The 23,405-nt window shown below is 34.4% G+C and overlaps 1 protein-coding gene across 20 annotated transcripts in view; it reads left to right on the top strand.

The window, feature by feature from the left end:
* Window positions 1-23,405, top strand: part of ARPP21 (cAMP regulated phosphoprotein 21) — a 148,138-nt gene that overhangs the window by 45,359 nt on the left and 79,374 nt on the right. For 19 of the 20 annotated variants that reach the window (XR_013760017.1, XR_013760018.1, XR_013760019.1 and 16 more), the window contains exons 4-9: window positions 587-628; window positions 1,382-1,471; window positions 5,468-5,612; window positions 6,993-7,071; window positions 7,758-7,817; window positions 8,544-8,684. Coding sequence is in view for 16 of the 20 variants with exons in the window: in XM_079115900.1 (XP_078972026.1) it covers window positions 587-628; window positions 1,382-1,471; window positions 5,468-5,612; window positions 6,993-7,071; window positions 7,758-7,817; window positions 8,544-8,684 (557 nt within the window). In the remaining 4 variants the exon portion in view is untranslated. Of the gene's footprint in view, window positions 1-586; window positions 629-1,381; window positions 1,472-1,674; window positions 3,466-5,467; window positions 5,613-6,992; window positions 7,072-7,757; window positions 7,818-8,543; window positions 8,685-23,405 lie in introns of those variants that run through there. The other variant, XM_079115901.1, reaches the window with a different exon arrangement.

Below are 23,405 nucleotides of genomic sequence, written 5' to 3'. Positions count from 1 at the left end.
GGCTAACTAGGATAAGTCAAACACATAGCTCTGCTGACCTTACTGGGCATGTTAAGGTTTAAATCTTATTTTCAAACAGCTAGAGTCAGAACACTACAGGAGGAAGTAGACTGGGAGTGATTTACGGAAGTGGACAAGAGTTATAGTTAAATACACTAAGATTTATGAGAGAAAGAGATTTGGTAGAGGGAATACAAAGGGTACCTGCAAATAGGGTGTAAGTATCAATTTCCTTTGAACTAAACTTTGAAATTCTTAACTCTTTGTATACCAGTAGTTGGTGAAGACAGAGACCACATAAAGGTCAAAAAACCTCAAGGCCGGTTTTTCTCCTCTCTTGTATTTGCTGAAAAGAGAGATAGCTGAAAGCTTAAAGGTTAACATTTTGGGGAAGTCGAGAGCTGTGGCAGGAGTCCTCCCTGGCGATTGGAATGCCTGGTCACTATTGTTGATTTCTCTACTATTTGGTAGTGATGCCTTTTCTTTTCTCTCTCTCATTTCTTTCTCTCTCTCTCTCTTGCTTGTCTGTTTACTATTCTTTTTTTTTTTTTTTTTTTTTTTTTTTTTAATTTTGTTTCTAACACAGAGGCGGCTGGCAGCTCAGAATCAAGAAAGAAGAAAATCCAAGGTAGGGTTCTTGAGATTCTCTGTAGAACTGTATTGTGGATGTTGTATATTTCACATTGGGGTTAAAGGATTTACCAACCACTCAAGGTGGTCGTGTGCAGATGTGGTGGGTCACAGAGGGGTTGGTGCTGTTTGCTTTTAATGTGATGGTGTTCACACATCTCTGTTTCCTTCCTCGTATGCTCTTTTTAGTTAGAGCATTTAGAGTTCGAATAACTGCAGATGGATACATTTGATGCCATTTTCACACTTGGAGATTTCATGGTGCTTTATAAAACACATAGTCTTTTGTTTTGTTTTTATTTTAAATAAAATTGGGAGTAGAGGATATAGTCTCACCAAATGATTTCTGTGTTAAAATAAACAGGTACTACTGTTTAGTGTACTTCATTGTTTAAGCATCTTCTCAGTCAAATCCCCTCTGAGCATAATTTTAGTGGAAGTTGATTTTGTCAGCTATTTTCTCTTAATATTTGCCTGTCATGGCAGCCATTCATTCTTCATGTGTTTCCAATGTGATGGGCACAGTTGACTAAAATTGTTCCTTACATGCATCCGTTTACCTTCTTCTCTACCTCCATCCCCATCAATAGAGAGGTCTGATGCTTTGCCCAGATGTAGACTTAGAACTTGCTTTTTAAAATTTTGGGAACGTCATGTGGTCCTAGAGATGATTTGACAGCCTGAGCATGCTTTCTGTTTGTTTTCTTTATTTCCCTTTTTCCTCTTTTCTTCCCCCTCTTCCCAACCCCAGTCAGGAGCAGGAAAAGGTAAACTGACTCGCAGTTTAGCTGTCTGTGAGGAGTCGACAGCCAGACCAGGAGCTGAAAGCCTTCAGGATCAGGTATAACCCCTGTCACTATCATGAATTGCATGAGCTAGACCTGTCTCTGTGTGCATGATGATTTACTTGGCATTAAACAGTGTTTTGGGGGAGAAGAGTGCATCTGAAGAAAGAAATACTTTTCTTGCTTCAACCCCTGTTTATGAGACATTCTAAAATAGTTTAAAAGCTTATTACAGAGTATTACGTTTGTTTTTTTCCAGACTCTCTGAAAACTGCAAATGGAAAGGAATTCAAAAGAATTTAGATTAAAACTTAAATAAAAAGTAAGCACAGTAGTGCTGAATTTCCTCCAAGGCTCTCTCTTGATAAGGCTGAACCAAATATAGCCCTAAGTACCCCGTCTCCTTCCTTGTTGGAGATGTCTTACCTCTCAGCTCCCCAAAAAGCACTTGCCTATAAGAAACACAACTGTTGGCTTGTATGGCACTTGTGAAATAATGACTAAGGTGCATTGAACTTTGAAGACATACATTATGGGCTTTGGTGGAGATTGCTCAATACTGCAAAAATTATCCAGAAACGAATCTGAGCTGATGGTGAATTTAAGTTAATATTATTAACATTTCGCTGCATCTCCTTACCTTTATTTGTACTCCTTACAGCAAGATGATTGGGCTCCAAAAATATAAATTTCAACAAAAACTCTTGTATGACAAAATGGAAAAGTTCACATCATATTTATTTTTGTTTGCCTTTAGGCAGCACATTAGCTTTTATAAAAATAGTTTTGCTGCTGAAATTTTGCTTATTTTATAAGAGGCTGAGAGCAGTCAGGACAAAAGTTAAAATGATTTATCTGAGCCCAGGGGAGGGAAAATTGATTAAGATGTCATTATTTTTGTTTGGTTTTGTTTTGCTTTCCTCTCTTCATTTTAATTGAAATACTCTAAATTCTCTTCATGGACATAGAGAGCATTGAGAGCACTTTCTTTAAAAGGACCAAAAATAAATTCCTTATAGACTTTTGTCCTAAGAATATTTTTTTTTCTAGCCTCATTTTCTTAACATGCCACTCATGTCATAAGGCATGAACAGGCTATCATTCAGCGGCCATTACTATGTTTCATACATCTGCTTTATTTTACTTGGGCTCTGAGAAATGTGTGGCTTTTCTTCAGCATTTTATTTGTGCTTTTATTTTTAATGGAGATTGAAAGGGGGGAATAATGTGAATATCATGGCTTGTATTATTAAATGTTGATTGATGGCTTATAATGTACTGCACATGATATGTGTTAACTCTGCAGAATAACAGACCCTTGCAGAAGTAATGCCCCAGTTTTCTCCCACTCCTAGTGCCAGGCAGAGGAGGGCAGCCTCTATAGACTCAATCTGCTTTTTGTCCCATTGGACAAAGCACAGGAAGACATTTTGTGAGACATCATCTGTATCATAGTGCCCATTCTGGACCTAAGTCTAGTTTCTCTGTATGATTGGTGCAGAGAAATCAGATGCAAACGGTGCTTTGTTCCTGCTGGTTCCAAGCTCAGAAAACAAGATGAGCTTGTAGGAGAGAATTAGAACCTGCTAGTTTTTTTCTTTGACTAGCTGAGGAGTGGTGGGAAGAGGGGGCTGACAGAAAATACCCAGACACACACATAAGCAAATGACCCTGATACCTTTTTTAGAGACTAATGCAGCAGATCTTTGAGTTTATATGCAATGCCTTCATTAGATATCACCGGCACTAGCAAAATGTGTGGACTGAACCCAGAGAACAATGGCAGAAGTATACAGTATATGGATTGTATTGCTTCCCCAATGTTTGTATATTCACAGTATTTGGAAAACTGCCTTCATTTTCCTGTGTGGAAAAAACTCTCGCTACCTGTATTACTTGATCTCAGACCCATACCTGATGGTTCAGTCTGTCCTTAAGTTAAAGGAAGTTTGCTTTTCTAATGTTATACTATTTACCTATCAGTGTATGACTGCAACTTGAATCATTCTTTTACTGTTGTTGGATATAAACTTATCCTGTACCAATGTATTTATTAACACTTGTATTTTATTATTGAGTATATCAATAAAAATATTAAAAAATAACAGATTGTTTTTTACCAACTCTAAAGCACTTTTGTGTGTTCTTTCAACACCATAATGCGTATTTATGTATTGAAAAGTAGTTCTTTTTTTTCTGAGTGTAGTATTTGTCAACACATGACATCAGTTTGTACATTTTTTTTTGTAGTGAATGTTTTTATTTGCCTTTGCGCTTGCATTTATAATGTATTTCCAAGCCTCTTAGATTTTAGATTCAAGCTTACAGAGGCCAAATGTTTCAGTTGGTTTTGAAGAAGCAGTGAGACCACTTTCATGGCCAGGGTTCCCAATCCACAGTTTTCCCCCTTAATTGACTGGCAAATTGATTCTTCCCCATCACAGCCCGCAGTCATACCTCACTCAGAAATGTCCCAGTGTTTTCCTGAACAAGTAGAAGCAAATCATTACCCTCCAATCTGCCTGAACCTTTGTCCATTAAGACATTTCTTCCCCAAATCGTGTTGTGAAAGGCTCTATAATCAAACTACATTTTCATTTTACATATTTCATGTATATCCACCCCCCAGGATAAACATGTGGCAGTCAAAAAACCCAGCTAAGATAAATGTTTATCAGGAGAGCATGTTTTATTTCCTCCTCTATGTTTTTTTGTTTGTTTGTTTTCCCAAGCATGGGGACTTTAGTCTCACCAGACGTTCACAATGGAGCCCCTCCCAACAAAAGAGACTTGGCTTCAGAGGACTTTTCGTTTTATGCCTGTTAGGTTAGCCAGATTTGCCAAGAACCATTATGAATACCAGATTGGTCACAGTTTGAGGAGGTAGCAGCATCCATTTAGTCACGTGTAATGTGAGCATTAGCTTGCTTTTCCATGAGAGACACTATTAGTCACTGGGAATACTTTTTTTCCCCTACATCATAAATTTTAATGTCACTCCTGGAAGAAAGCTTTCCCACCTTGTGATCTCTTACATAAGAACAAATGGCCTTCATGTTGACTGCTCTGTCATAGTTTTAATCATAACATAGGTTTTTTTTAAAAAACTAATAAATGTGATGTGGCTCATTCTTCTTCAAAACAATGAACATACTATCAAACCAACCGCTGGTATATGTGAATTAATGCAAAAATGACCTGTTTTCAGCACAAAATAAATACAGAGATGATCCAGCTCCCAAACTGTAGAGTCAATTTTATGCCAAGCCAGAGAGGTTCAGGAGAATCTTATATTTTGGAAAGGATTAGCTGATACTAAAATGAAAAAACAATTACGTATTTATATACGATTTATGAAAAATGTAATTCGACTTGCTACATTTTCTAGAAGGCAATGCTTATTATAAATATATATTATAAAGATTATTGATGGCATTTATAAAAAAAATCACAATAATCCATACCTGATTCCTGCTGTCCTAAAGTTTGATTTATCATAGTAGGAGAAATCATTGTTCTAAATAGATTTTTTAATTATAAGTTGGCTATTGGGGGCTTTCTTTATGTCTGTTCTATCTGTAATTATGATTCGTAAAATCTGTCTGTCTATGTTTGTGCCAATTTCTCCTTATAAGGAGTTACAGAAAAGAACTATGGAAACCTTTTTATTTCTTTTTTTTTTTTAAAGACATGACATTGGCTCTGATGCAATCTGATGGATGAAGGAATTTTTCCTAGGGAGTTAAAAATAAGCCTGTAGAGAAAATAAGAATTGTGATCTACAGGAATTTAACTTAGTTAAGGTTAATATTCATGAGGCAAAGTTTCAGTACTAGATGTTTCTCATGACCTCCCCTTGACTTCTGAAGTTCAATTCACCTTAAAGGGCAATTATTTTTCTGACAGGTTTAATTTTTTACCATTTAAGAAAAAAAAAAAAAAAGTCTGTACCTGGCTTTCATTTTTCTGTACTTAGTAACCTCTATGCAAAATGGAAACCAGACAGAGATTATTAAATTTGGCCCTAAATTATTATATTTTCTCCCCAACAGGAATCAATTCATTTACAGCTTTCCAGTTTTCCCAGCCTGCAAGAGGAGGATAAATCTAGGAAAGATGACTCTGAGAGAGAAAAAGAAAAGGATAAAAACAAAGATAAAACCTCTGAAAAACCCAAGATCAGAATGTTATCAAAAGGTGAATGTGAAATTGTTTCCTTAATTTCCTCAATTTGGACACATATGTAGTTCTAGAAATTGTTCTAGAGAGCACATGCATATTCACCACCTGACAGGCTCTGCATATAATTTTATGTGTGTACATATGTGTGCGTGTAACAGATGTGAACTTGATTTTCTTTCTGTTCATGGTGTATTATTTGTGTAGATAGGATATTTTTGAATCATGTAATTCTTCGTATTCACATTTGAATCTCCTGTTTTCAGTTGCAAGCTGTATAAAAGAGTAAATATAAATCTTTTAAATTCAGGTTTATTAGACCAGTTATCTTGGATTGGTGAACGTTAATGATACCCAGTTTTCTATCTTAACCCTCATGCTTATCTTGAAAGACAGATGGCAACCAGATTCCATCAGTCAGTGAGGTGGTCTCCCAAGTACAGATCTGTATGTCCATGGAATACCTGATTCACATTTTACCTGGCACATATGGTTTTGGTCTCTGCACCCATACACTGTCACCTAAGGTTTCATTTTAAAAAATACACATGCTACTTAACAGTTTTCAAAAACAAAAACAAAAACAACTTCCCCCATAAAACCCATAACTAATTCCTTCTAAAGGCACAGCCTTTTGAACTGTTGCCGTACAGAGCATCATACAAAATAAAACTAAGTTTAGTTGAAATGAAGAGTGCCAGCATAAATATCCTTTCAGTACACTTTTAAAAGATAACTGAGAAAGATTTGGGCATGTGATCTGCTGAGGAATGACAACTACTCCTAATGTCAAGCAACATTTTGGCTTTATAGCACTTGTCTCTGCTGCTCTCAGTTTAAAACTGAAGATGTACACAAGAGTCATGAAGCTCATCTTTCTAAAGAGATTATGGAAATTAAGCTTTATCCAGCATTAGGAGATCTGAAAGACTTGAGAATGTTTAGTGCCCTCCTGTGTTTTGTTCTGATTAATATTTAGGTGGTCTTGTAACAAAAACTTTCATTTTTGACCTCCTTCTTTTCAAGAGAAAAGGGGTTCTATAGGATCTCAAGCTCTGAAGCCTTCTCTGGAGGTTGGGAGTTTCTGTGATGGGAAGGCTGTGCCCTGACTGATTTGCACCACAGGGTGAACACGAAGCCCTCCCGACCCCAGACCGTGCCCACTTCCCCTTCCATGACATTTGGGTTTTTCCACAGTCAGGATCTTTTCAATCCCCAAATCTTATTTTCATTTTGATGTCACACAGCCAGTTTCCTAGTTATGCAACATATTTTTTTCATCACAATAGCTTCATCTAGAATTTACCTGAGCTGGAAGGAAAAGAGTCGGGCTGGGAAAGAATTTTTTACCCCACTTTCCCACCATTTCTTACAAATTCACCCTGCTGTTTGTTTCAGATTGCAGTCAAGAATACACAGATTCTACAGGCATAGACTTACATGAGTTTCTGATTAACACTCTAAAGAATAATTCCAGGTAAATTATTAAACAAGCCTCTTTATTTTGGGAAGGGTCAAAAAGTATAACAGTTATTTATCCAAATGTCTAAGAAGACAATTGTAATACGCAGATGCCTTTCCTGATAGCTTAAACTATGTCCTGCATTTCTTACCTGTTTCAAGTTTGCATGTTTACTATTGGTATATTTAATACCTGGATAGTTACTGAGTAAATGATAGTTTTCTCAGCTTTACTTTCCTGGTCACAAAGGAATAACTGATTAAGGGGGAAAAATGGAGAATGAAAATGGTTGATATTAAGTAAACTAATTATGTTTCACTGCAGTTTTATACCTATCTAAAGTCAATGCTTGACTTTAAAACATATTTTTTATTTGTTGTATTTTATGGTCCTCATAGCTTGAATGCCAAAATTAACATTGACTATAAAATTTAGATACTACAAAAGATGTAACAAATGAGATTAAAAAAGAGTTATCTGGAGCAAAATGAAATAAGATGTAAATGAATGGTCAGCAAGTTCCAAAGAAAAGTGAGATGTAGGTGTGTAACCACATACATTTAAATAATCTTCTCCATGCACTTAATCAATTATTTAGGTCCTTGGAAAATGGAAATTACATAAAAACTTTAATTTGAACGTTTTTTTCTTTCTTCTTTCTTCTTTCTTTTTCTTTTTCTTTTTTTTTTTTTTTTTTGCAGGGACAGGATGATACTCTTGAAAATGGAACAGGAAATTATTGATTTCATTGGTGACAACAAGTATGTTAAATGGCAGTGCTGGCTAATTTTATGATGTGTCCTAGTTTTATATTTGAATAAAATTATTTATTTTGGACAGATTTAGGGATAAAACATTGTTTAATATGTTTCTTGATTTGTTAAATGGAGATGTTATTGGATTTGGGAGTCATATGCTGATGGGGATTGTTGCTTGGACCATGCGTGCTCCTGCTTGTTAAATTCCTGACAAAATGTCTATAAACAGGGTTCCACCGATTAGCATAGAATAGCTGTTCCACGAAGCGACCCTTTTCATTTTTATTATAGTTTTTTAATGGGCTCCAGCTGGCTGCAGTCAGTTATGCCTGGAAATAATTGTGCTGCTTTCAGTGTAAACCGGGTAATGACACATCTCCAGATAGGCATCTGCAGTCACGTATTATGTCATATCATTTGTCCTCTGCCTGGTTCTGTTGATAAGGTATCATGGACTAAAATAGAACACTTCCCAACAGATATTAAGTTCTCTTTGGCATGAGAAATGTGCTAGTATGAAACAATGATATGTATTGTAGCTTAATCAATACATCTATAATAAGTGGAAATCTTGCCTGGAAATGAGGACACTAAGGGATGCTGGAAAGGAAAGAAAAAGGCTTAGTGGTTTGGGTGAAAGATAAATAGTTTTGTGTGTCTACCTGTAAAATGTGCTGTGGGCAAGAAATGAAAATGCTTATTCTGCTTTTTCTTGTAATTCTGTTTCAGCAATCATTATAAAAAGTTCCCTCAGATGTCATCATACCAGAGGATGCTTGTCCATCGGGTGGCAGCTTACTTTGGATTGGATCATAATGTCGATCAAACAGGAAAATCTGTTATCATCAACAAGACCAGCAGCACCAGAATGTAAGCCCCATCACTGTATTTATTTAGTATTTTCTTTTACTCTTATGGGTTCATTTATAAGAGCACAGTATAAAATTCAAAGTAATGACATTTAAAATGTGCAGTGTTCTTCATCTTTTGTTCTTATCAGTAGTAGTGTGGCATTTATCTGTAGAAGATGATCTGAAATCCACGAAAGTTTATAAAATTCAGGCAATAAAGTGAATGTACTTCCTGATCTTTTACATAGCTCCTGAAACATAATTTTCTTCTTTCTATCAATTTCCTTGAAATTACGTACAAATCCATGGGAAATTTTATGTCCAAATATAACTCAAATTGAAAGTAACAGACGTAAAAAATCGTGGCATGTATAGAGTAATGGTCCTATTTTCCCTTTTCTGATTTGTTGACATCTATTTTATTGTGGTTTCCAGAGTAACAAAGCCCCCTGAACCTGGAGACAGAAATCCTGCCTCTAAATTCCAATTTTACCTACTAGTTGCATGACTTGGCACTAGTCATTTAAAATCTGCCTTCTCAGTTTTTTTGAACTTCAAAGTAAGGGTTTTGAGCTAGGCAATATCTAAGTTTTATCTCTAAAACGAGGATGACAATTTGCTTTTTCTTCTTAAAATAATCACTTGGTTTCATCTTAATATCTTTTTGTTGTCCCATTGAGTCCTCAAAAGCATAATAAAATGAGTATTAATTTATTTTGAAACTTGGAGCTATCTCTCTCTGACTTGTGGAACTTTCGAGTACAGTGCAAGCCACTTCTATAACAAAAGTCATGCTAAACTCTTAAACTATCCAATGTAAAACATTCTCTTTTATAATTCCCTTTTCCACACTGTGCTTGGTAAGCTGTGCAAATTGCATGGTCTTTAGGAATGCTATGTTAGGGAAGGGAACTTTTGTGTCAAGCTGAGTATCATGATTAAAATACTCTTTTTATTTATTTTTTTCGTGTTCACCAGTGTTGGGACAAGTGGGGATGGAGATGAGGCTGTTTGTCTACTCAGGGACCAGTCTGTGCTCAGCAGAGGCAGAGGGAAAGTCACAGTGGAGAGTACAAATGGGAGATCTGGGACTATGGTTGGCTATTATCTCAGGGACACTGAACACTTTACTTCTCTGGGCTTCAAATAACTTAAATATAGGTAGGACAGTTTGAATTGGATAATGTTTAAGGGCTCTTAAAGCTTTGGAATTATTGGGTCCTGGGGTTGCATTCTATTTCACTGACAAAACACATTTTAAAATTTATCACTTTTCCACTCCATCTGATTGTTGATACCTGTGCCTCATATTTTGAACAGGAGTAGAAGTTAAAGGTCACTGCTCCTTAATCCTTTACATCTTTCCTCTCCATCAAATACTCCTGCTTGTTTTTGTTGTTGTCTTGCTTGCTGTTGGTGTTTTCTGTTCTCCATTCTGGTTTTTCCCATGGCTTTCAGGAAAGTGCTGATTGAAAAAAAAAAAAAAAAGGTAATTGACTACTTCCTTTCAATTTTTTTTTCTTTCTCTTTCTCTATAAGGTTGTAGGAAATATGTAAAAGCTCACAGATTAAGTGAACTAAGCTTGATGTAGTTTCACCTGATGGATATATTTATCTATAATTTACACTCTTTGTAATCACATAGTCATGAATATTAGTAATCATGTTTGTAGAATAGTTTTTGAGAGTATTAAGCCTTGTATAAACTTGCTAAACTTCAATACCTCTATAGCTGCTTCGTTCAGTATGGTAGTTATTTACTCTTCATTTCAATTAATTAAATTTAAATAAAATTAAAACTTTAAAAACTTAGTTTTCCTTTTAGGCTAGCCACATTTAATTGCTCATGTTAGATAGAGTATATACGTAGAATGTTTTCCTGATTTCAGAAACATCCATCAGCCAATCCTTCTCTAAATCTTTTATTTCCTGCAAGTTTGTAAGTAACAGTACAGGATATAATCAGTCCTTTAAAACTTTGATTATCTGAATAACAAGCATTTTATTATCAGTTATCTTCACTTCCAAAAGAATGTCAGCATTTTTCATTTGTTTGCCTTTGGTTTTTTATGTCCGTTTTTAAATAGACCCCACATGTTTATAACTTCAGGAAGAGCGAAAAGCATTTCTTGAAGGTGTGATAGCTCCAGCAGAAATACCAGGGCAGGGGCTTAGTCTTGACCTATTTCCTTGCTTTTGCATTACCATCTTTATTCACTGTTCCATGGGTCAAATCATCCCTAAATGAAAAAGACAGAAGGATACACGTCATGGATTTTCAAATATTTTCTTGAGAGTTGAGCCCATCGGTGTTCAATCGATACCTGTCAACTCCCACTGTTCTGTTCTGACCATACTTCTGATTGGCTGTGAGGGGACAAGGGTAATGGTAGCAGTGATTTGGGGATAATTGATACCTCTTAATATAAGAAAAGAGGATGAATTAAATGTTCTTTTTCAAGTAGTAACAAAGTCACATTTTAAAATGACCTGAATCATTTTAGCAATTTTAGCAAAGAGAAAATAGCATTTTGGGGAGACTTATATGTTGGATTTTAAAAGTCTGTTGCCATGTTCTTTGGAACTGAATATAGGAATGGAGCACTCTATCCAAGGCCAAGGTGTCTTGGGATTTTTTTTGTTGCTATTGTCATTGTTTGGTTGAGGAATATGGTTTGGATTCTCTGAAAATTTTAAGAGTTGTCTCATCAAGGCAATTGACATGTGATGGTAAATGGGAACCATATTGTTTTAGAAATATTATTGTATTGAAATATTTTCAGTTGTTTGAAGGAAGGAGACAGGGATAGGATGGGTTCTTGTGAGTTTTGTGTTTGGGGAATACCTTTTCAAGGTATTCCTTGAAACAGACTTGTGTTACTGCAAGGCAAATACACAGAAATGCACATATTAAATGGCACTATGATTTTGGAGAAATGCAATAAAGATGTGAGTTGAGGATATAAATGTCAGCTAAAAGTTTGGGGGAAGGAAAATATTCTTTAATGATTTTAATTTCTTTCATTTAGTAATACTCCATTGGTATATAAGGTGCTTCTCTGACTTAGATGCATAAATAATTGTAACTATCAGCTACATATTGGTCATTATTTTTTTCTCAACATAATACTTTTCTAGATGATAGGAGTTCAAGTAATTAGAGAAAGTAATGTGAGAATATTAAGACTTTCATGGAAACTAGTTTTACAGGAATTTCAAAATACTTAGGTCACAGTGACACAATGTTTGATGATTCTGTATGCTTGTGTGTATGTGTGTGTGTGTATGTTTAATTGATTTCTAGCATTTTTGGAACATACTTAGTTATAAGCCATTTTCCCTTTCATGATGGAAATAATTTGTCTCAGGACATACTTCTCAACTGATATTATCACTTACTTAAAATAGCATTACTTACTTCATTCATTACATTGAATATTTTTTTTCCCTTGTTCCATGTACATTTTTACATTTAATCTTACAAACTGAGTGTCAGTTTGAGGCTTACAAAGGAACAATGGTTAGCATGACTGGAGTCTAAACCAGTGCCTCTAATAAAATATTTTTAAAATAATCCAATTTTCTTAAGGAAAACCATCTCAAAAATAGTGAACAAAATCCTCAAGAACATTCCCAGGATTGGATGGGAATCCCAACTATTTAAGTCCTTTATTGTCTCACAAGAAACAGTGCTGGAAGGATTGTCACTTTTGTTATTTTTTAAATTTTAACTCAGTGTTATTTGTGGATAATAGAATCTTCCTGCAGCTTGATAGTTCTTGCAGGATTTTCAATACTTGTTATCTATGTGACTTGTTGAGGGAGTACATTCATTAAATTTAAGCCTTGCTTTATTCCATTTCACATTTTTTTCCCTAAAGAATAAAAAGACCACTTTTCTAAAAAAAAAAAATAATAATGTTAGTGTAGAATGCCAACCTATTCATTGTGTTATTACAAAATTAATGCCACAAGCTCCCCAGTTGACTATCCCTGTGGCTTCATACCATATTCATAAGAGCATCAGTGAAGGGAGAATTAAGAAGAAAATATGGAAAGATAGTTGCAGTAAAGTTACTAGAGGTTTTGTGTTAATGTAGTCAGGGTTCTGGGCCATTTGTGAATTTCCTGATGAGAGCAGAGATGTCATATCTTGAAGTCCTATTGTCTACACAGACAGAATTTCTCAGACAGAAAGCATTTCCAGCAACTGCAACTTATTAACAAATCTATATCCCAACATCTAGACTTCAGTCTCTATAGTTACACAAAAACTACAAGAGAGGATTTCTGTCATCATGGGTTTTACACTCTGCTTACAGAGACTGGCTATTAGCTTCAGAATCTGCTATCTTAAGAGCTAAAAAATTTAATGAAACTGTGGACCCATAGTAGGCACCTAGCAAGTGGCTAGGGAATGATTGAATGATTGAAAACACATTGTCAGATACCCACTAGAAAATACAAAACAGATTTTGTGAGGGCTACCCACTCACCTAATGACTCATGTAGGAATTTACAAGGGTGTTGAGGAGAGTTAAGAATTAAATAAATAAAGTGAGGATATTGAAAGTAGGGATATTGGGGTATAAACAAATTTATGATGATTTCTACATTTATTGAGCACTTAGGTGGACCTTCTGCATAGATAGTTGTATTTAGTTCTCATGCTCTTCTAATGAAGAGGATGTTTTGAAAAATAATATTTCCAACCTTATTGAAGAGAAATTTTACTGAGGGAGAGTGAGTGAATTGCCAAAATTATACTGCTACAGGTGAGAATAAAATCTTGATCATTTGTCCTCAACTCCAGGGACTTTATGATTTCGTACCTCCTGGAGACAAATTTGGTTGGGTCCAGTGGAAGTTTGCAGGAGATTGGAGGGGACACTGGAGGAAAACAGCCCTTAAAACTATAGGACTTGAGGGTTGATGTGCACAACATGATGCTTTAACAAGATTAATCTGCTGCTGATGAGTGGGATGTATTCAAGGAGGAATGACCAGGGGTACAAAGACTAGGTTGACTTTTGCCATCGGTGAGGCCTAAGGCTAGAGTTAAGGTTGTCTATGGAGAGACTGTTCGAGATGCTACTATCTGAGCAAACTGATAACACTTTTGAGAATTAGTAATCACCTTGCCCCTGCAGCACTGTAATCTCGTTGGTTCTCAGAGATAACCAGAGTAAGAACAGCTGAGTATAAGGGACCTAAAGCCTCTAAACCAACATTTTGGTCCATAAATGGAGTCTTAATGACTCAAAAAGCTGCTCATCAGAATTGACTACCATTTTGTTGGAGTAACAGATGAGCCCCTGAGATGAAGCTTTCTACATTGTGTTTGTTCAGCTACCCCCTCCCTCCATATATTGCATTAAATGTTTTGTTTTCTAGCATCTTTCATTTTTTACTGTTGGAATTCCTTATTTGTTGTCAGATTAGATGGTGACATCCCTTGAAAATCTAGGGTGGAGGTATTAGGGCCTGTGTCAATTTGGTACTACAGATGATAATGTCTTTACTCTCTGTACTGTTGCCTTTTTGGTATATAGAATGAGCCTAGAAATATGAATATTGGTTTTGTTAAAATATTTTGTATGCCACAGATAGGCATGACTTTTTATATTTGAATTATTCCCTTCCTTCTGCATCCCCATCTCAGCTTTCTCTCTACTTATTTTTCTTTTCTCTATGTTTAACACAAAGAGGATGATTGTTCTTCTGTTAGAATTTTTTTTCACCTTTTCCTCCTTTTCTTTATCCCAGAGGAAGGATATTCACTTAGATTGTACCATTTGGAAACTAGAAACTATCCACTTGCATCAGTGTTTTCTAAAAGGCCAAGATTAGCCACAGGCAATGAAGCCCATGTGTATCCAAATGTCTTTGCATATGTCAGAGCAACTGTTTAACTTGTCCCAGGTAATTTTCATGTTAAAAGGTTGTCATCTCCTTACATTTTTTTCCCCTTTGTCTTTTACATCCACCTACTCTCATTGCCTTAAATCCCCTACTTTTAAGAGTGCAGAGCAAGAATGGAAATAGCAAATCCACTGGAGGAGACTAGTTATAGGCTCTCCAAACTGTAAAACAAGAATAGTGGTCCATAGACTTTGATTTGGGGTTGTATCTTAAGGAGCAAGTGTCTAAAGACACAACCTTATGATTCCTGGGAAGTAGGAGCCCGGACGTTCTCCAGGCATTTTCCTGGAGTGCTGAGTACTGCATAGTAACTGCACCAGTCTGCTTGTTTGTTCCAGAAAAGAGGATTAACTGAGCTATTTAGTAAATATTTAGCAAATGAGATAAATTGATTTCTTTAAGAATCCCTGAAGGGATGGATAATTACTACACTAAAGTAAGGTTCATGGGACCTTCAACTCTTTCAGTGGGCAGACCCAGACTACGGTAGTGGACTGTAACACACCAAGGTCAAAGCGACACCTGCTTTGCTTATTTTCTTGAAGGGGCTAAGGCTTAAAATGGGATTTTTTTTTTCCTTTTTTTGGACCCTAAGGCATTTCACTCCCTGCAGGCGATTTTATTTATATTAAAATAAAGCAAAATATTTATAAAACAAAACCATTAAAAACACATTCTTTTCCTCCCATGTTTGTTGTATTTCTTTCCCTTTGTCTTGGAATGTGAGTGGAATTGTGAACAAACTGAGCAGATCCTGATATGGATGCTCACTTAATAATCCTCTGAAGAAGACCAAACATCAATTTATTTAAGTGCCTCTTAGAAATCTGTGAGTGGTTGGTTGGCATCCTGTCATTTCTAAACATGGTAAATTTACTGTGCACTTTTTATAGGAATGGCATTTAAAATCATCTGACTAGAAGCCAGAGACACGGAAACCTAAGAATCACATTGCTTTCAGGAAAACCATGAAGTTTATAAACACCTAGTTCATTTTTTTTTTTTTAGTTGATCAACACATAATAAATGTGTAATATATTGCAACATATATATGCAATATAATGTGATGTTTGGATACATGATATATATTGTTTAATGATCAAATCAGAGTAATGAACACATTCCTCACCTTCAATATTTATCATTTTTTATGAAGATACCTAGTTCTTTAATTAATACTCAGGCTCAAAGTGAGACTTACTGCTAAAGTTAGGCAAACTTCATATCATTTTCCTCAAATATTATATTTTCTCCTTATTATTGTTCCATTATGCCTTAGAGAATATGAGATTCTGTAGATAAGAGAAGTTAATCTCAGAAAAATGCTATGAGAAGAAAAATTAAGTTTGTTGTACTCCTTTCCAGTTGATGGCCCTTTTGGTGTAAATGTACAATTTACTATTTAATTTTGGAAATGAAACATGTGTAATATAGTATCCTTAATTTATTTTTAAGAGTTCTTTTGTGGAGTCATGATACATTTAACATTGTGTTTATTTGCTTGCTTATTTATTCATTTATTTTGCTCCCAACATTCTAAGCAAATAAAGCTAGACTGCTTTACAGGGGAGAAAACTAAGATTCAAGTCTTGTTCTTACTTAGTCAGTAAACTAGGATCTTAGTCAGGACTCTTTCTATGGTCAGGGAAGGGAGAGCTAATGTCAGTAGAATCTGTGGCCCTCAAATAATGATAAAAAGCAAGAAGAAAAACAAGCAGTACTCTTTGTTACCTATTGGTACTTATAAAATGCTGATATGCATTTGATGATTTTGAAAATTATTCAGAGAACCAAATTAAACAGTGTTACTACTAAGGCGGATAGTCAAACCTATAATACCCAAAGAGAAAACCTCCATAATCACAAAACACTCTGAATTAAAACTTGTCTTGGCACATTTAAAAGTGAGATGAAGCCTTACTCTATGTTCTTAGACTATGTCAGGCATAAAAGTATTTCTCAGGTGCTCAGTACTGCGAGCACTATTCTTTGAAGAGAAGAATCACTATACAATATACCGATGTTCTGTTCACTGTTTATTTGGGAAACCAAGATAATTTTCATTACAACCATGTGTGTGTGTGTGTGCGTATGTGTGTGTGTGTGTGTGTGTGTGTAAAAAGTAGAAGGTATTTGCAAGCCTGTGAGTGCAAGTGTGTAAATGGTTAATATACATTTTACAATTTAGTACAGTTAGAGAAAGGTTGACCATGCATATAGCATTGTCCTAAATGTATCATATGAGGGATCAAAATTATGGTGACCTAGTTCTCTCAATCTTCAGCTTTGCTTGCAGTGGGTGGCAGAATTAGGCCCAGAACCTGAGGGTTTCCCTCATTGCTTCTATCCACCTTTACAGTCAAGCCATTTTAATACTTGTACCTGGGAGGTTTCAGGGAATACTAGTTGTGTATATGGATATAATAATGTTATGATGCTTGGTGCAAATCTTCAGACTATAAATTGAAGTCCACTAAGATAAGCAAACATTGACACTGTAACTTTTACTTCAGTTTGTCTTTCCAGCTTCAGTCTTCTCAGATTCCACAATATTCCCAGAGGATCACATTTCCCAATTTTCCTATCTTTACTTCTCGCCTTCTGTTCTTCCAATTAGTAAAAAGAAAAAAGTAACATTTATTTATGCATCAAAAAAAAATTGGTCATGCTTTATTGACTAAACTGGCCTGGAAATTCTGGACCTATCCAGAAAACTGAAATGCTATATTCCTATGTAGGATTCAGTGGAATACTTTTTTGCACATTTTTGTATATAAACAAAAAGTCTTTCATTCCAAGAAACAATAATCATTCATAGCAGTTTCCAAAGACAACATTACTCTCATAAAACTTTGCCTCATTTGGAAACACATGAATCAAACCAATATTTGAATATTATAGTAGAGATTGGATCTGTCATTAAAATTAACACTAATGAAAATGTTGGTCCAATATTTATTGACATGCCTTTAGATTTTGCCTACTCAGGAAAACCTGAACAGCATAAGATAAGTTTCTAACATTTATTTAGTGCTTTATCTGCACTGGGCTGAATAGTTTACTTGCATTATCTTATATCTACTTAATCCTCCCACACACTTTAAGGTTAAATATCATGACTTTCTATGTTACATACAAAGCAAATAAACAATACCTTTCCCTTAAGGAGGTTACATAAATTGCAAAAACTCTCACAATTAATAAGACTAAAGAGGTAAAACTTTTGTTAGGCTTGCTTCTCAAAGTTATGTCTTTTTTTTTTTTTTTTTCTTTTTGTACCAGGAATTGAACCCAGGGGTACTTAACCACTGAGCCACATCCTCAGCCCCCCCCCCTTTTTTTTTTTAATTTTTTTAAATTTTGAGACAGGGTCTTGCTAAATTGCTGAGGCTGGCTTTGAACTTGTGATCCTCCTGCTTCAGCCTACTGAGTTGCTGGGGTCACCGGCGTGTGCCACTGCACCTGGCTCTGTCTGTTTTAAGAGCATGTTAATTATTAAAGCTATTGCTAAGTTAAATAGAGTATGCTAGTTCAGGTTCATTTCACATGAACTTGCTGATTTATGTGCCAAAATGCATCAGTACTTTTTACAGAGCAGAGCTTTGAACCATTGGATATCTTTTAATGTATCACATAACTTGCAGGTAGAAGGATGGAGAATTTAGAGAAAGGCAAGTGTACAGGTAGTCAAGTCATCTTTTTAGCCAGTTTATTACCACTGGTGAGAAAACCTGGAAGCTAGAAAACTTTCAAGAAAATGCTCTGGAGCTGAACAAGAAAGCATTCACCATTGATTTAGTGCTGAAAGTGAGAAGTGAATGCAATATGCCCTGTGCCGTGCCTTCTGCCAGTCAGCATCAGGAGAGAAGTGACCAAAGGCGCAGTGAACCAAATGTCACATGCGTGGAGTAAGGCTCAATTATTTGTTCAGAGGCTTACTTAGAAAATACTTGGAGATTTTGAAAGTGTAAGGAGCCTATAGTTGTCTGAGGCTAATCCTAAATCTTACTCATAGACTAATCCTGAAATTGATGTGCTCAAAGAGCAAGCATTTTTATAGACTGTTTGGCACTTATGGGATAAAAATTGAAATATTTTTAGAATCTCAAGAACCCGGGTATATATCAGATGTTAACTTTGTATTTGTGACTAGAATGTGAACATTGTTTTATGACTATTTCATGCAAAATAATGCACAGTTTGCTTTGAGGATTTGCTTTTCTATCATGTAGATACCATAGACCTTATTTTTTGTACCATAGACCTTGTTTTTCATTCATGGAAATTTTGAATTTGTAGGCAAACTTGGAGAAATATGACTGTTTTGTTAAACTAAGTAGATCTGTCTGATAGGATTGCCTGTTTGGTGGTGTTACAATACCATGCTCAATATAGTTCATGAATAACCACACCTGCAAACTTAGAATATGATATTCCAGATCTTAAGTACATGTGATTTCTTTCACTTTTTCAAATTTTGTATTCATCACTTTTTCTTATCCCTTTCATTTCTTTTTATGTCATTTTTATTTGGTCTTCTTCAGAGAGGAAAAGAAGGTCTTCAGGTTGTACACTGTCATTTAGTTATGATTGTAGCAGTATCATTAGTAAATGAACATTTCTATGTATGTAGATCAAGGACGTAGTCATAAAGAAAAGGATTTTGCAGGAAGGGAGGGGTTTACATACACTAAAAGGCCTTGATGTGATAAACCAAGACTAGAAGCAGGGAGAAAAGTTAAATCTGGCATTTCTTTAAAAAAAAAAAAAAATCAGTGCAATAGGAAGATTAAGAATTGCTTTGACAAGCTGGGTGTGGTGGTGCACACCTGTAATCCCAGCGGCTCAGGAGGCTGAGGCAGGAAGATCTCAAGTTCAAAGCCTGCCTCAGCAATGGGAGGTGCTAAGCTACTCAGTGAGACCCTGTCTCTAAATAAAGTTCAAAATAGGTCTGAGGATGTGGCTCAGTGACTAAGTGTCCCTGAGTTCAATCCCCAGTACCTCCCTGCAAAAAAAAAAAAAAAAAAAAAAAAAAAGAATTGCTTTCATAAAAGAAAATGTCTAAATGCTCATTTTATCTGATTATAAAATAACACTATGGAAGAATATTTTCTAAGTATTCAGAGTTTAAAAATACCTTCATTGTCCTTAATCCAGTGAATAGGTATAAATCACTATTAAGTTATTGAATTTGTTTCCTGTCTTTGTGAGCTAATAACTTTATTTTATTTTGTTTCAATAAAATATATTTTTATTATAATAAGCACAAAAATTTAAAAGATTAGAAGTAAAGTTTCCTGTTATCTCACCATCTAGAGATATGTACTGCTCACATTATTATTATTTTATTATTATTAATATATGTTATAGTTTTAACATAAATAGGATCAAGGTATAGCTATGTTTTTATGAAGTGTTTTTATGTGCTAGTCAATATTATTGGATATTATTTGATGAAAATGCATACTGCATATTGCATGTTCAGTTTCTTACCCAGTCCACTATAGATTTTCACTATTTTGCTCTTGTGAATAATGGAACTCTGTACTCATCATTTATTTCTATTTTCTTCGGATTCGTTCTTAGACATAATATCACTTTGTCAAGGCAAATTCAGATTTTTAAGGCCCTGTAATCCATGCATCAAATTGTTCTCCAGAGCAACAGTACCAATTTAAGAGATGTCTTAAAGACTCTTGTTGTCTTTGAGTGCCCTGGGTAATGTCTTTCATGAGTAGTCTTGGGTAAAGGAGAGTCAAGGTGTTTTTTGTTAGTCTACTTGTCTCTGCTTATCTTTGCAGTATACTACAGAAACAGAAAAGAATAAATATTTGAAAGGTGTGCAAAATCAGAAAGATGAGTTTAAAACATGCTAATTAAAGAAGCTGGCTACTTAGCACTTTATATATTAGATTTGTAAGAGAAATGAAATGGTATAAAATGACAAACTGATAAGTGAAATTAAATTTAGAAGAATATAGGATTTTCTTTTTAATCTCAAAAAACGTTGCCAAAATTTTACATATGTTTAATTGAAAATTTCAAAGTATTCAGAAAATAGAGTCATGTAGTTTTCTCTAATATGTTACAAATAAAAATTCTTTTAATAAGTGTCTTACACCATCAAAAGTTTTACTCTGTTCTGTGCAAAAACCTTTCTTTGTTGAGCTACTTATGCATATCGATGACCACCTTTCAGTTACTTGGAATGCAATTCAAAGACTTCTCTTTGCAATCCTACATATTTAGAATTAAATTCTTTGATTAGCGTGGATGTAGGAAGGAATCAATCTTAACTATTTGGAAGAAAAGTAATAAATTTGTTCTCAGGTGTCTATCAGTTTGGGTAAACTCTTTCAAATACTTCATGAGAAAAAAAAAAGATTTAAAATAATAATGAGTATTTATCTGTTTCAAGCTTCCAGGGGAAATAAATCTAACTAAAATTGGAATTGATTGATTAGAAGATAGAGTTTGATTATCTTCACCAGCAACACTGTTTCTCAATTCATGAGCTATGTCTAATTAGGGAACAGTGAGGAATTAGTTCTGACTTCCCAGGGTTTTTATTGGGAAGAAACAGACTGGAAATGCAGTGGTATTCATGTCACGTGAGCTTTGAGTTTCACAGTAGATATGTGCTATGAATTGTGGAAAAATACATTTTTACCTTGAGAAAAGGAAACTATTTTCCATATAAAATAAGCATTTAATTTATTTTCTGTGCTTTTTGGAGCTAGAAAGAACACCCCATAGGCTAAAATCCACCAGGAAAAGAAAAATTAGGCATTTATGATGCATGGCCATGAGACACATAGTAGAATCTAATCATCATCAATTTAATAAATACCATGACCTTTTGTGGCTTTGAGAATTTTAGAGTTATATTCCCACATTAAATACATTAAAAGTAACTCATTACCATTTTAAATAAAGGCCTATAATACATTATTTTAGTTTCATTCATTTTATGGCTCAGAAATAATATTGCTATGGTGTTAAATTAGTTGTAAAAGGAATTTTTAAAGGCTGTAATATAATGGTGCATTATCAGTAATTTTTAGTTTAATCACTGCAATATTTCAGTTGTATACCTTAGTTTGCATGAGCTTAAACCAAAATTGCTTTTCATCTCTAGAGTCATAAGTAGTTCTCTATAAAATCAACCTAGAAAAATATTACTAAGTTTACTTCTTTTTAAGCAAACTTTATATGGTTACTTTATAATCATTCAAAATATCTTTCAAAAACATGAGCGATTTGTAATTTAAATCATTTCATTCTAATTTTTGAAAAAAATCTTAAATAAGATATTTTAAAAGCAATTATTGAGAATGCACATTTTATAAATTATATCAGAGGAAGTAATATTCGTGCTCTAAATATTTGCATTATTGATTAGAACAAAATTTTGATTACTTTTTGGTTATATAATTGATGTATTTTTCCTAAATATATCCTGCTATAAAAAACAAATAAACAGAACTATTAAAAAATGGAAATGGAATTTTTAAAATAATATTCAAATAGCTCCCTCATGACATACTTTAAACTGAGATGCTCCAAAACTAGAATTAAGATTCTCATTTTCATCTTTCTTATTTCCCAAGATCCTCTCAGATTAAAAATATATATATACCTATAATAAGGATTTATATGTACTATATATGTATGTTACATATAAATATATGAATATATAAAATATATATTATACACATAATATATTAAAATATATGAATATATTTTATGTATATTTATATCTCTATGACATGATTAATTTTGGTCAACATGAAACATTAATCCAATTTTTAAAGATCTTGATTCTCTAAATTTTAACTTAGGTTCTTACTGAAAACTCTTTCTTATTCTGTTTTATAAATACAGAATTTTTCCCCATATCTTATTCAGTTAGTCTTTTAATCTGTTCCTGAATTATGATGATTTATAAATAGTTGTACTAAATTTTTATTTGTTCATATATTAATTTGACTGAATGCTTCTGATGTGCCATATATGAATGTGGGCACTAAGGATTAAATATTTTAAAAAACAAGATCCACTTGTGTGTGATGGCATACAACTGTAATCCCTGTGACTGGGCAGACTGAGTTAGGAGGATCACAGTGGAGGCCAGCCTCAGCAACTTAGGGAGACCCTATCTTAAAATAAAAAATAAACTAGAAGGATTGGGGATATAGCTCAGTAGTACAGCATCCTGAGTTCAGTCCCCAGAACCAGAAACACAAAAATGAAAAAACAAAGTCCTGTGCACATGACACTTAAATTCTAGTTCTAGCTGCCATCCTGAATTCACACACTAATGTTATTCATCTTAAAGGAATTTTAATCTAAAACATATTCATTCACTTTCTGGTCATAAATCAAAAAGTCCACATCCTCAGACCACTTTATTTCTATGAGAACATTTACAGAATGGTGGAAAAAATACAAAAAAAAAAAAGTTCTGTAAATGAAAGCAAATCATTTCATTCACTAGAGCTTATCAGCCTGCAGAGCCCAGGGACATTAGAAGAAACCTAATTAACATCGACACAACCAACATCTTTATTTAAGTCAGCAAACTAATTTCATTTGCAATGAAAAAAATTATGTAACAATGTATAAATATTTTTGAAAATGACAGAAAGCTAGAAAAAACTTCTGGAGAATTTTTATCACTTAGAATGACCCAAAACTACATACAGTGCTATTACCAGACTTGCTAGTATAAGTGATTGACATATACTAGGACTATTCTACCTCAAATACACTAGTACTAGTCTACTTCTCTACTGTACATGGTTCCTTTGGTTTAAAA

This window comes from Sciurus vulgaris (assembly GCF_902686455.1).
Source record: "Sciurus vulgaris genome assembly, chromosome: 16".
NCBI lineage: Eukaryota > Metazoa > Chordata > Mammalia > Rodentia > Sciuridae > Sciurus > Sciurus vulgaris.
The sequence above is the reverse complement of the archived record's forward strand: the minus strand, read 5'-3'. Positions and strand labels throughout refer to the sequence as shown.